Here is a 15,300-nt window from a genome sequence, read left to right on the forward strand (position 1 = left end):
TATTATTTTAAAGGAAAAAAATATTTCAAAGAACTGAAATTTACAAACAAAGTCAATACATGTGACAAGCTACATAATTATTTTAAATTACATTTAACCTCGGATACTGGGTTATACTATCTGTGTGAATATGACACACTTAGATAAAAAAAAGAGATGCAGTTAATCATGTCAAAACAACATGCATTAAGATTCATGCCGATGTCACTGAATTGAACCCATCCACTGTTTTCTGATCTGATTTGCATCTGTGCACAATATGAAACGCCCTGCAGGTTGCAGCAACTGCTGACTCATCAATCATTTGATTTCTGCAGTGTTATTTAAAAGCTTTGAGAGACCTACCAGGGGCAAGCTGTGTGTGTGTTGGTGGGTGGGGGTGGGATGGGGTGGGGTTAGTTGTAGGCAACTGTATCCATAAACACATACCACAACATTTTGGAAGGCGGATGATGTCGTTTTCCACTCCATGTTGAGTCAGAATGAGGCACACCCTTAATGTCCCATCTGCGCCACTAGAGGGCAGTCGTGTATCGCTTTAGACTAAACTGGGTTAATATTAATTAAGTTAAACCAAATGAACTCACAAAGGCAATTTAGGCGTTTAGTGTCGGTATAACTGGTTGCAGCCTCTTAGCTCGGGGTGCAGAATTTCACACAAATCAATGGAGGAAATTGATTCAGTGGTAAAAGCTTTTCTGCATTGTGAACCAATCAAAGAAGAGCTTAAGCATTTCAGCTACAAATAGCATATAACTGTTCTTCATAACTAGCAGAGTGGCACTCATTCAACCCTTCGTGATTTTACCACAAGAAGCCTAAATAACTGATTAAAATTCACATTATCTCAGACAGAGACAGCGACAGAGCACAAATATGATATGCATTTCATATGAGATTGTACAACGAAGCATGAGTCAGATTTAAGGTGGGCCGGACGGTTGCCAGAATGGTCTTAACTTATGTTCAGGACAAGATTTGTTTGGTTAACCCTAACATGTCAATGAGAAATGGATCCATACTGATGGGGGGAATGCAGTGAGATCATGATAACTGAGAGTTGTGTGTAATATTACAAATGGTTGATGATTTATCTATCTGTCTCTGGTGCAGTCTGGCTCCAAACTAATCATCTCACTAGTTTCAACAACATGGCTCGGTGTGCAAACTGTAGAGCCGGAGAAGTTCTCACCTCAGGTTGAATTCCCAGACGTTCCCAGCTCTGGAGATCTAATTCTGTGTTCTGAGTGGTTGCTAGCATTGCTGGGTGGTTACATTCTGGTCCAAGCCCAAAGAGACTATGAGCAACAGTAATGATGCTTGACTAAGAACAATAAAAGTATCATTTTATTGAAATAATAAAAATGACTGCTAAAGGTGCACTACATTAAGTTTTTAAAGGTAAAACTAACAGTTCCGTTAATAAACATGTAAAATGTGGTTCTTGATTTACCTTTATCAGCCAAGTCTAAAATAATAATATATTTTGAGCAGATGGGTCGGATTTGGTGGGAAATGTCCACAAACAGAGACAAGAATCAGGCCACAGTGTGGTCAGCTGTGCTACAAAATACCTTGTAGGATTTGTTTTACAATTCTTCTTACTAACAGCAGGTCTTTAAATTAGGTCACATTTAACATTGTTTGTCAAATGGTCCCTGCCAAAATCCAGTCATTTCAATAGCAAAGAAGTGAAGTGAAGAACATACATTTGACAAATAAAAGAGATAGATTTTTAACTAAGTATGCAACCTGACAAAACAAAGAGCAGTTTAATCAGGAGAGAAATAAACATGTGAAGAGTCTTCATGAAATCAGTAATCTTAAACTTTAGCAATAAACTATAACCGAATTTGCTGAACCTGGGAAAAGAAGCAGAGCTACTGTTTGCACTTTTACCACTGGACAAACGGTGATTCTGAATATACAAGAATAATAAGGTAAGTTTAAGTTATCAAAAATTATAATAATAGTGTACATTTATTTTCCTGTATGCTGCTGTATGCTTAACCGTCACGGGATGGAACAGGATTGTGGGATATCAAAGGAAGTGAATGATAGATGCTGCCATCAAAAATCGATCAGATGAAGGTATCTCATGAGACAGGAAGTGAAGCTTACTATTCGGACATGTGTCAAGTCAAATGCACTTTACAAAAACAACCTTGACAATGTAACTAATTTGGCAGTCTGTGGGACAGTCACAAGTCTCCTGGTTTTTATCCAAAAATATCTTAAATTTTGTTTCCGAAGACGAACGAAACTTTTACAGGTTTGGAATGACATGGAGGTAAGGGATTAATGATAAAATTAGCATTTTGGGGGTGGAGTAAACCTTTAACTCTACCGGCATCGGTGGTGCTGGATCATTACTGACGTACACCAGGATATATAGTAGGTTTGGAAGATGTTTGGAAAATGTGCTGGGAACGTTCACTGTTGGTTTGAAACGTAAATAGAATGTTCCCGTTAGGTTAGGGGAACGTTCCTGGAACCTACTGAGAATGTGCAGGGAACTTCCCCCTGACCTAAAGGGGAACGTTCTATTTATGTTAAGACAACTTTCCTTGATAACCAACAGGGAACGTTCTGGGAACCAAAAACTACAATTCCCAGAATGTTCTGAGAATCAAAAATGGTTAGCTTGAATAAAGCTTAGTTTGGAAGTGACCTCTGATTAATGGTTATCAACTAGACCGATTACTGTAATAATATTAGTTAAAAAATGTAAACTATAATTATATATTTGAATATAACGATAATGACACAGAGGAACAATATTGTTGATTGATAAATGATAATAGCATTATTAAACCATAGATGATGATAGAGAGAAATTCCTTTTGAAAAAAAAAAGATAAAAAAAATAGTATGTATGTGTGGTACAATATTTTCAAGATTTCAAGAAATCATCAATATCATGTATAATGAAATCAAACACAAATAAAATGCATTATTTCAACACAACAAAAAAATGCAGATTGTTCTTTTAATTTTAAAACTTTTTCCAGCAGGGGAGAAAATAAAAGGTTTGTCAAATCAATAAAATCACAATTCCTTTCATCATTGCATCCCAGTCAGAAGAACTTCTTTCCAACTGCCAACACAAATAAAATAACTATCTGTGCCTTCTCTTCTAGTTTACTGTACCTTGATTGCCAGAAAAAAAAAAAAAAAAAAAAGCATATGAGGAACTTCCCTAAAGTTATGCTCACCAAGAAGATGCAAAACAACAAATGACAGGAAGTGATAACAGGACGCCTTATCAATAATGAAGGAAATGAGGCACAAAGTTCATAAGAGTTAGTTTTGGCAGCTGTGTTCGAGGAGAAGTGGATCCTCAGGTAGACAATGAAGACCAATGAAAAAATGTTCACATCCAAAATACACTTAAAAAACAAGGCAAAACTCTACTAGACTTGATGAGAATTCACTTTAGGGTTTAATACACAAATTCAGCTCCCAACGATGGGCGCTGGGATGTCCTGGAAAAACACAAGTCACCTGTTGTGCTGGAGTTATACGGGTTTACTAAATGTGCGTGACTATGACTAAGTGTGCCTGGATAGTAGCTCAAACAAGAATTTTAATTCTGCCATCATTATTCAACCTTTTGTATATGGAGATATTCTAAAGAAATCCAAGCGGCCCTTTTCCAGTTTATCTCAACGAACCTTCATAGATCAGAAAAGAGCAGAACAGACACTGTTCAAAGCTTCTTCTTTTGTGATCTACAACTAAAAGAATGTATTTTTTGGAACAACATGAAGTTGAGGAAATAATGACAGAATATATATATTATTTCTATAAATTGGAGATACAAATTTATCTTGCACAGTTGTCCTCAAACTAACAGCTCTGAAATGACATAAATTAATAAGAGACTGGGAAGTATGGAAATGTTTAACAAAATTCCAGAAAGTCTGACCCAGCCATTACTGCATGGCAAAACACTAAAGCCACTGTTCTTGTTAGCAAGATCCTTTCAGCTCTGAATGCCAATTATAAACTGTGTGGCGCTGAAAAGTAGGTAGACACTAGTGAGAAATCACTAGGTCCTGATATGTACGTGAAGAAAACTAACAAAACGACACAACAAACACATAGAAACAAGGACAGGTAAAATAATCACTTATTTCATTCAGAGATCCATCAACCCCACCAGACTGTTTTTATCTAGGTTTATGAGATGAAGTATTTAAAAAAGTTGTGTAAAAGATTTTGGAAAAGTTGGTATAAAATTGCATTTGATAAAGTCATAAATGTTTATCATGCCTCAGCTATTATTTTTTTTGTCTTTACCAGAAGAGTTTGGGGTCTACGGAGAGCCCTATCTTTCCAAAAACACTTCCAAGTCCATAATAAAATAACTAAAATTGGTAGCATTTGTAGTAATAAATAAAATCTTAGCTAGCACTCAGGCATGCTCAAATAACTTCAAAATTCAATATATTTCGGTTGTTCCCATTTTGAGGGTGAAAACCAGGGGGATTCTTCATCACCTGGGAGTGGCCCACTGTTGGGTCAGGTGACTGGACCGAAACGGGATGCTTTTTACCTCCTAGCTGAATCTAGCTAGGGCAGAGCTAGTGTGTGCACATTTGGTTTCAAGCAAAAACTTCCAAAATTAACTCAAAGGGGGTGTTAGAACATTCAGAACTGGAAAAGAGAAACAGAAAATTATAAACGAGGAAAAAAGAGGGCCTGATGCTTCTCAACCTGGAAAGGTTAAATAAAGGAACCACTAAAAAAGGGAAGAAAGGTGGCTGAAAAGAGTAAAGGAGCAGAAAGGGCAGCAGAGGCTTCTTCATAAAAACTGCCACCTTCTCCCTAATCCACCCGTGTCACGCCTGAGGCACTCGATCAGATCGGTGTTCAAATGGAGCTTGCAGAGGCAGTTGTCAGTCTTTTCCCAATGTAGACCCTGTTTTAGAAAATGAAAGTGTCAGAAACTTCATATGCAGAAGATCACACTGTTGTTAAGCTACATAGTAATCAGGGGTGTATGAATTGTCTCGGTGGTGTAATATGAATGCTGTTAAGGTGCGGTAACATTTACTCATGTTATGCAAATTTTCTGCAAACAGGAATCCAAGCCATTTCGAAATTGCTAAAGATTTCCCAGAGCAAACTTCACAACGGTTTTGAGTTAGCAGAAACGGCTTGCTTTGAAAGTGACTTCTGTGTGAGTGGTGCTTCATACTTCGCTACATTCTTGACAATAAATAATGGACCCATTTTACCACCCAAATTGTAAAAAATTTGGCCGCACCTTTAGTGTACAAACAGGTGACCACCAACTAGATGTTAGGCATGCCTATAAACAGCTCTCAGACACGAACTAAAAAATAGAACTTTAAACATCTGAAAGCTTCAATCTGCTAGCTTTGTGCAACACCAAGTTACAAGTGTGTTTGTGTTTTAAGGTGTATCTACCCGAGACCCAGGACCAGGATGTGGGACAGAAGCAGTGAGGGGATGAACACTTTGAGGAACTCCGCAGAGAAGATGCCTCCGTCCTTCATGGCTCCTGTCTTCCTCATGCTGAGAGTCACTGAACGCCGCGGGTGCCGGAAATGAAACTCCCTGTCAGAAAGATAAACCCACCCATCACCACAACAGCATCTCACTGCCTGCAGACTTTGACTCCAGCCAAAAAAAACAAAAACTCAGAACACTACAGGTGCAACACAAAACCTAGTGAGCTCACTATCTACATACATTACTTGTTAGGACACATCTCCCACTTCATTTCCTGTCAACATACTGTCCTATCATGATACAATTTAGTAAAACTTACTAAAAGGCATAATACATACATAATTTCACTCAGCATTTGTGTCTGTGTTTTTGTGCTCATGTGTTTTCAAGTGTTAGCCTAGCGACATGCTAATGCTGACGGTTAGTGAGATTCATTTGCTGCACACAAGTGACCTTGACAGAGTGCTCATTATTGTTTTGAAGTGTTAGCTTAGCAACATGCTAATGTCTGAATCAGCTATTAACACACAGTGCTATTAGCTGCTTGTACGAGAGTGAAAGTTGCAACATATGTAGAGCATATAAAATCAAGATGCCGTCTATTTAGACAAACATTAATTAGATCACTAGCTTTTGACTGATGCTTGAAAAAGATCTCTGCTTGATCATGGTTTGTGGAAATATCTGTGTATACAAGGGTTATTACAGTAAAAAACAAAACAAACAAAAAAAACCCCTATAACCGGAAAAGAATAAACAAACAACAAAAAAACCTAGCAAGCTCGTTGTCAAGACATAATTTCTCATTAACTGGGTTAACTGGATGTACTAAATCTTAAATAATATATATATATTTTTTTTTAAGTGCAAAAGTTACAAATATGTATGCGAGTCCTCACTGGTGCTTACTTAGGCGGAATATTCTCTGGCCTACTTGACCAGTCTGCCACCCGGTCTGAATCCTTCATTAAGATGTCATCATCTCTGATCTTCTCCATCACTTCCTCCTGAGTGGACACAGACACACACCCAAACACAACCTCAGACAGGTAATGAAGAGAAGCCAGAGCTCTTTCCATAAATTAGATGATCCATAACGTTCTCAAGAGGAAGTACCTGACTGTCCCTCCTCACGTCCACGTCGAAAATGATCTGGCCTTCATCCTGAGGACTGTGAGGTCGAGGAGGGCTGTGGGAGTGAGCAGTTATGTTAATCTGCAGAGCTTGCTCTATGCTTATGTCCTACAGGAACGCCACTGTCTTGTGTGTGAACGTGCTTACAACAGTTAGCAAAAGCTAGAGATTATGGTTTATAAAGTTTTAAACATAAAAATTTGTGAATTCAAAAACACATCGATTTGCTTCAAAATGTCTTTATTATCCCCCAGAGCCATGTGGGGCGCTTTTTTTATGATGGATGGACGCAGTTTATTGGACTTCTATTGGACTATGAATATTACCACACATTCCACGCAATGATGAAGCTTGGAAAAGCCCAAACATTTTTAAATATAACTCCCAAATGTATTTCGTCGGAAAGGAGAAAGTCATATTCATATATCTAGGATGGCTTGAGGGTGGGTAAATTGTGAGGTAATTGTAATTTTTAGTAATTTTTAGCTGATCTATCCCTTTAAGAATTGTCATTAAAATGGCTTAAATATCATTCTATTCCTCACACAAAGCTTTCGTTTGACTTCAACAGACGATTTTATGAAAATCTGTTGCTATTTTGTCCTTTTAGGGCAGCATGAATGACCGATCGCTTTCATTTTATGGAAAAAAGCAGCTTGCACATTATGCTAAACATCTCCTTTTGTGTTTCACAGTTCAAAGAAAGTCATACAGGTTAGGAACGAATAAGTTTTCATTTTTGTGTGAACTATGCAGTGTTTGAGAGAGCATTAGTCTGTGTCCATATGAGAGAGAAACACTGTATTCCTACAGTAAACATCAGAATCATGTGACTCAATGAGTTTGAGTGAGAAAGAGTTATTATGGGCGTATCCTATCAGCATGAGGTCAGTGACACCTCGTGTGATTTGGTGTGGATGTTTATACTCCTGCTCATCATCTATGAGGTCATTGAACTCAAGCTGTGAACCTAGGGTGAGCGCATAATGAGAGAATTTTTATTTTGTGGCATTAATATGACATTAAACATGGTGTCTACCTGTCGCATGAGGAGTTACTGCGGCTGGATTCATGCTGGGCATCTAACAGGATTTTTTCCATGTCTCCATTGTGGATGGAAGATGATGAGGGAACATGTTCAAGCCCCCCCACAATCCCAACATCCTCCTCTACTAGCTGGGCTAGAGGGGGCGGCACTGAGGGGCTGGAGGAAGAGAGAGAGGCGGCATTTCTGTTCATCTCCAGCTCTACCCATGACCCTAAACAAGATCATAAAACAATCACAACAAAGCATATACATTAAAGCTTATAACATTTAAAATCAAGATCATAACATTTCATTATTTTATTTTATTGTTAATTAAATGTTTTTGTTTTACCAATCACACAGAACCTAATATTTTGATTCAAAAGACTTTAAAAGGAATTAAGAAATCATACTTTGATCATACCTACATTTTCATTATTGTAATGCAAAAAAAAAAAGTAGCAATATATTATTTACATTGTATAGTATTTATTGTATGGTGCTTACAGTAATAGACAATGAATAAAAAGAAAAAAGTCATTATGTAATGACCAAAGACGCCCATCTGACTCGGGACAAACATCAAAGAGCAAGAACATGTCCTATGGGATTGGCCTATTGTTGTCATTTTTAAATAAAAATTATTTTTTATCAGTTTATTTTATTTTATTAAAGGTCACCGTGTTTATTTCAATATTTGCTACTAAAGTGATCAAACTCTGAAAAGTCATGTAGGGGACAAAAGATTTCTATTTCAAACAAATTATTTTCTCTAAACTTTCTATGCATCAAAGCATCCTGAAAAAGGCACACCACGGTTTCCACAAAAATAATAAGCAAAACATTTAAACGTTTTCAACATTGATAATATTGAGACATTTTTATTAAGCAGCAACGCTGCCTATCAGAATGATTTCATGTGATCATGTGACACTGAAGACTGGAATAATGATGCTGAAAATCAACTTTGCATCACAGAAATAAATATTTTTTTTTTATATATTCAAATAGAAAAGAGTCATTTCAAACTGAAATAATATTTCACACTATAAATGTTTATTACTGTATTTTTTTAAAGGTAATGCACAAAATAATATACTTTTTTGATCAACATTGATATAAATTATAAAAACAAAATGTCAGGTTGTTTATGGATTATAGTAAATACAATCTGACAGTCTAAATAAAATAATAAATACTGCATGCAAATAAATCTAAAAAAAAAAGTCATAAAAGCACACTTAATTTTCTTTACAAAATATCAGATTTTAGAGCGAAATGTGACTTGGAAATGATTTTGCATCCACTGTATCCACCACTGTATGAACCGAGACGGTGACAGAAATGGTTGGTGGTCTGGTTTAACTTCTCTTAACTGTGTGGTGAAAGGACAGTAAATGCCTCCCTCTCAGACTTATTGAGCTCACTGATATTATGGAGTCACACCTGACCTGACCGCCGCGTGCTCTATGTGAGTCTGAGCAGGGACACACTCCCTGAGCGCATGGCCTGATCAACACAAACACACAGACTCCCTTTCATCCACGAGTCAGGGAAGAGCACGGTTAAGATTCCCGTGTTCCCCTCTCACCCACATCTGCAGTGCTGTCTCATCAGAAAAGTCTGTGTTATTGCGTGGTCAGTCCTCGGTTTACCTCCGGCTTAACCAGCGCACGCTGCTGAACAACCATGAACTAAGTATAAACCGAATGCCTCGTGAGCCACTTCCAGGAAAACAAAAAGAGGAAGACAAAAGAAGGTCAACATAACATCCTTGGATTGAGCAAACACGGATCATGTGACATGTCCGTGTGAATTCGGCTGACCTTTGTCTCAATCCACTGACACAAACAGTGCTGCAAGCTGAACATTCTGGCCAACAGTGGAACATTACTTTAGCTGTCATCGGGAAATATATAGAGATCAAAATTAGATAATAGTATGAGAGAGTCTCATTTATGAAACATTAAAGCATCACTGCTATAAAGTGATCACTGTGTGGCTCCGATACAGGAAGATCTGTGGTAGACAAATATTGGTATTTTCAGTCATTTAAAATATGATTATGATTACATATTCAATATAACACTGTATTGTTGTAGAAATAATAAATTTTGGGATCGGTAATATTTTTTTTTTTTTTTTTTTTAAGGAAGCCTCTTTTTTATGTCATTTATTCCTGTGATGGCAAATCTGATTATTATAAAATTAAATATTGTAAATGGGTGTGCTGTTTAAATGTATTTAATTGATATTATATTATATTATATTATATTATATTACATTTACTGTCAACTTTGAATAATTGAAAGTGTCTCTGCCGGAAAAAAATAATTAAATTATTTAAACTAAACTAAACGTACAAAACACAAACTTAAAATGTACATTTAGATTTGACTTTTCTTTAAGGAAAATTCTGAGAAATAATAATAGTAACAATAATAATAATAATAATAATAATAATACTCTCGCGCATATGCAAATTCTTTAAACAATAATACAAAAAAATATATAAAACATACACACATACATATATACACAAATAAAATATAAATTATATTAATTATAAATTATATATAGACAATTGACCAGTAACATATTATTATTATTTTTTATATCTGAACAGAAAAGTAATTATAGCTAATTAACATTATATTTAAAAGCCTTAATTTACGTTTAACTTTTTATTACCAAACCACATTTTTTTATTCAGAACAAATCCAGAAGAGCTTTAAGTAAAACAAGTTAAAAACTAAAAATGCACGTGCTCGTTCTGTTTGTCCATCCATTCTTTTGATTTTCTTGAAGAAATATGACCGGGCGTGTTCTTGACTGGTTTTGAGAGATTCATCCGGTTAGATCTTTGGCTGTGGGCAGAGTCTCTTCACACGTCCTCCAGCTAGCAGTCATCATGTCTTGTACACCGCCAGGCACATCCAAATTGTTAAACAAACACTGTAAACTGAGCCCACATTTGCCCATCTGTTACACTAAAAGAGCCTGGCCAACATTAAGATGTCATTTCACTTTCTCTAGGCAGTTTCTTCACTATAGTGACTGAGAAAACTGTGGCCATCACATCACTGCACTGAGATCTGGCCAAGTTCTGCCTCATCTGTGTGAAACCTAGAGTTTTATGAGATAACTGGACTGTGGTGCTGTTGATGATATTTTCAACATCTAGTGAATGAAAAACTGGCCACAGAATTCATTGAGGAAATACAATGGCCTTATACCAGGGTTATGCACAGTGTGAAAAGCCATTGTGCAGCTATCAATAAGTGTTATTTTAGTATCACAGATTCATATTTTAAACAGTTTATAATATAGATACACCTATATTACATACAAGTATATACTACCGTTTTTGAACAGTAGAATTTGTAATGTTTTTAAAGAAGTCTCTTCTGCTCACCAAGCCTGCATTTATGTGATACAAAGTACAGCAAGAGCAGTAATATTGTGAAATATTTTTACTGTTTAAAATCACTGCCTTTCATTGAATACATTTTAAAATGTAATTGATTTCTGTGATCAAGAAGCTGAATTTTCAGCATCATTACTGCAGACTTCAGTGTAACATGATCCTCAGAAATCATTCTTATATGCTCATTTGCTGTTCAAGAAACATATTTGTTGTTATTAATAATAATAATAATAATAATTATAATAATAATAATATTTAAAACAGTTGAGTACATCAGGATTTTTTGATGAATAGAAACATCCAAAGAGCAGCATTTATCTGAAATAAAAAGCTTTTGTAACATTATGCACTATACCAAAAGCTTGGAGTCAGAATTATTATTATATATTTTAATGTATTTATTTGTACTAATTTTATTTTAATTTTATTTATTTGTTTGTTGATCAAAGGTAATAAAGGCATTTATAATGTTACAAAAGATTTCTATTTAAGAATTTCTATTAAATTCTGTTCTTCTGAAATGTCTATTCATTAAAGAATCCTGAAAAAAAGTCAATATAATAATAATTATTATTAAAATAATAATTAAAATAATACGTGTTTTTTTTGTTTTGTTTTTTTGAGCAGCAAATCAGCATATCACAATGATTTCTGAAGGATCATGTGACACTGAAGACTGGAGAAATAAATAATGCTGAACATTTCGGAAATCACAAGAAAAAAAAATACATTTTTAAATATATTCAAATAGAAAGCAGTCATTTTAAATAATACAATTTCAAAATATTGCTGTTTATTGGATCAAACAAATGCAGTCTTGTGGTGAGCAAAAGATATTTCTTTAAAAACAAAAAAAATTTTTTTAAATCTTACTGATAAAAACCGTTTGACTGATAGTGTATTAAAACCCAATTTCTAAAGGGCCAAAATGTCAACATGAGTACAATTTATTTGTTGAAAAAGTCACTATTGAATTATTAGGCTCGGACTCATTATTTTTTGTGCTGCTGTGTGCTCTAGCCCCTCCCTGTACAATAAATCCATGTGAATATCTGTCTTTGATCATTTTTTTTTATTTTTTTATGTAACTTTATTATCGATATTGATGTCCTTTAGCACAGTATCCTGAATTATGACAATAATGGGGTGCTACTTATAGCCAACAAGTTTAATACTCAACTAGGTTAACACAGACAAAACTATCTAGCACATTAACAGATTAAACTGACCTGCTCTCGAAGCCCTGAACAGGTCAGTGATGCTGCAACCTTTCACTGCTTCTTCTGTCCGCTTGATCGAGTCCCGCGCATCGGTTCTGTTCGGAACCATTTGACGGAATCGCGGAGCAGACGTGAGCTGATTCGTATATATACTGCCAATCAACACTCACCGATTTATGATTTATTGTCGATATATTGTCGAATGACAAAATCGGAAATGATGTATTTGGTACATTGAGAAGGCCAATATATAAAAATTTACTAATAATCTGGATCACTACTAATTACTCTTCAGGACTCAAGCCTTTATCATAGTAGAATTTATGAAGTGTCGTCCTGAACTGGGGCTGTGAGCTCACTCATAGTTGTTTAACACTGCACAAAAATAGTGGTCTTAATATTTAGATAATTGAAAATTGTAGGCTATATTTAATGACAAATGAACTGATATGGATTTTAAAATGGTAATATTTTTAGCAAATCCACACATACTGTATGATAATAATGAACTCTTTGTTTATGGTCTGGCTAAAAGGGTAGGCTACGACTTTTTCGGATGCAAGTTATTTTTGAGTGCATTTCAAACTGGGTTTAGTCTACTTATTGAATTCAATACTAATTTAGTTGTTAAATCGAAGAGGTCAGAAGCCAATAAAGAAACCAGTTTGTTTGCAACCTCGCAGCTCACACGAAAACCTTATTTGCTGCCACATATCATGCGTTACATCTCAAACAAATATGAACAAAACACTTTTTCCTTGAGCCACTTCTAATAAACACACCGGAGAAACAAATGTATGCGTTACATATTTATTAAACGAATTAAAACATGTTTTTTCAAGCATCCAAAATCTCCATTATCGAGTTGCTCTAGTTCTCGCCTTGTTGACATCGGCTTTGGCCAGCCTACTAAAAACGTTTAACCACACTATTGGCTTGGATTAAAGTCAATCACTTTTTAAAACACGCCTCCTCACACAAGCTCAAAAGCTATTGGACAAAAGGCTTGTCAATAAACATGACGCAATTTTATTCCCGCAAACCCCGCCCTCTATATGTCACAGAAATGTTGCTGCAACTAAAAAAAATACATTAAACGAAATAATTAAACGTATCAAAATCACCAATACAGACAAGCTAAAGGCTTCTCGAACAGATTTGATAGATGTCAGAACAATACAGCGAGGGGCTCCGGCTGTACATACCGTTTAATGCAGGCTCCCCGTTGTTGTCTGCTGGAGCAGCAGCGTCGGACATCGTGGCTCTGTGTTGGGCGGCTTGCATAAGAATGAGTGCATGAACAAGCGCTGCGCGCTCACGCGTGACAGAGCCCGATCTCTAATCGGACGCTCTGTGAAGGGGGTGGCTTTTAAATTCGCTAATAACCGCCTTTGTGGCTGACCTCAAGGCGGTTATGGGAGCACAGATTTCCTGCCTAAAATGATAACAAAGACACCAACATTACTTAATGGACTCTTTCTCAATAAACTAATATGTCGTATGGCAAGCCCATTTAACATTGATTTCTTAAACTAGCATCTATCGTTGTTGCCTATACTTTTTCATTACTTGAAAGTCATGCAGTAATAACCACCATCTTTTTTTTTAATTCCATTAGCTAGTTTCCATTAGATGTGTGTATTATTTTTGCTCATTATAATTTTCCATTAGAATGACTAGTCAATATAGTGATTTTCCCCCTAACAAATTGCAAATTTTACCCATTGATTTTTGTATGCATCTGTGGTTCGGATATCAACGGTTCTTAGTATATACTGCAATTGTTGCTAATTGCACTAGTTTAGAACATATCTTTAAGCTACTAATAAGTGTTCCTGTAGCTCAATTCGTATCGCATTACAATATCAAGTGCAAGGTTGGGGGTTCGATTCCCTGGGAACACATGATAGGTAAAAATTGTTAGCCTGAATGCACTGCAAGTCATTTTGGATAAAAGCGTCTGCTGAATGCATTAATTTAATAACTATACTTAACTCTTTAAATAAAAATGCCAACCACCGCCAGCACTTTTTTGTCATTTTCATTTGACAAATTCTGACATAAATATAAATATTCAAGTGAAATGGCTTAGGCTTGCCGCACACTAGACGATTTTAAAAACCATGGGAGATCACAGACAAGACAGTTCAACTGATTTTTAGATTTATAATCCTCTGAAAGCACACACTAGACCAGGGATCCTCAAATCTGGACCTCGAGATCCACTTTCCTGCAGAGTTTAGCTCTAACCCTAATCAAACACACCTGAGCATGCTAATCAATGCCAATTAATGTCTTTGGGATCATTAGATAATCCCAGACAGGTGACTTTGATCAGGTTGGAGTTAAACACTGCGGTGCATTGGACCTCCAGGGTAAGATTCGAGGAAGGGGGCACTAGACGATTCCACCAGACCACACACTTGATGATTGTACGAATGATTTCACAGTGATAAGTGATCTCACGGACACTAGCGAGATCAAACGCTGACTAGAGAAAAAAAAAAAAAAAAAGAGGAAAATCAATGTTGTCAGCCGACTCTCCCGGCATGCGTTCTGCTTCACAGTGAAAAATAAAGTATAGAAAAGAATATGGGTGATGTTCTCTGCTTTCATGTCATATTTGTGGCCGCCAGGAATCAGCTATAGAAGCACGCAACATCCGGTAGTTGCTGCTTGCTCGCTCTCATTGGCTATTGCGGCTATCACGTCAGAGGCAGCCCGATCTGGAGTCGTATATATCCTATGTATATATCAAACATATTCGAGTTTGGCGATGCTCCGTCTTCATCAGGACCAGTCAAATAATCGTAATGACACCACACAATAGAGGATTTTTGCGACAAACATCGAATTGGGCCACAGCACAAGAATATTTCTACCTTCACCATGCATTTTATTTGTTTTATTTTAAAAAGTTTAATCCAGTATTAAAAAGATCTAGTCAATGTTCTTGATCTATCAGGAGCTTATACATTAGAAAGAGGGCATTTGGCACTAAAATATTGGAG

At 36.1% G+C, this 15,300-nt stretch overlaps 1 protein-coding gene across 1 annotated transcript; it reads right to left on the reverse strand.

The window, feature by feature from the left end:
- Nucleotides 1–1,748: 1,748 nt before the first annotated feature.
- On the reverse strand, nt 1,749–13,664 carry LOC113054283 (BCL2/adenovirus E1B 19 kDa protein-interacting protein 3-like). The gene is made up of 6 exons (XM_026219718.1): nt 13,495–13,664; nt 7,655–7,874; nt 6,598–6,670; nt 6,391–6,488; nt 5,437–5,586; nt 1,749–4,924 (listed from the first exon to the last, which is right to left on the reverse strand). The coding sequence occupies exons 1-6, from the start codon at nt 13,571–13,573 to the stop codon at nt 4,876–4,878; spliced, it is 669 nt and encodes a 222-aa protein (XP_026075503.1). The 5' UTR covers nt 13,574–13,664; the 3' UTR covers nt 1,749–4,875.
- Between the last annotated feature and the right edge of the window lie 1,636 nt (nt 13,665–15,300).

Source organism: Carassius auratus, chromosome 35 (assembly GCF_003368295.1).
Source record: "Carassius auratus strain Wakin chromosome 35, ASM336829v1, whole genome shotgun sequence".
NCBI classification, from domain to species: domain Eukaryota; kingdom Metazoa; phylum Chordata; class Actinopteri; order Cypriniformes; family Cyprinidae; genus Carassius; species Carassius auratus.

Bases quoted from the DNA above. Each gene is read 5' to 3' on its own strand.
- LOC113054283 (XM_026219718.1), bottom strand. From the start codon at position 13,573: ATGCAAGCCGCCCAACACAGAGCCACGATGTCCGACGCTGCTGCTCCA. The intron at 6,671-7,654 runs GTAGACACCATG...TCACTCCCACAG, and splicing joins AGTAACTCCTCATGCGACAG to CCCTCCTCGACCTCACAGTC. The intron at 4,925-5,436 runs GTAGATACACCT...TTTCTAAAACAG, and splicing joins ATCCTGGTCCTGGGTCTCGG to GGTCTACATTGGGAAAAGAC.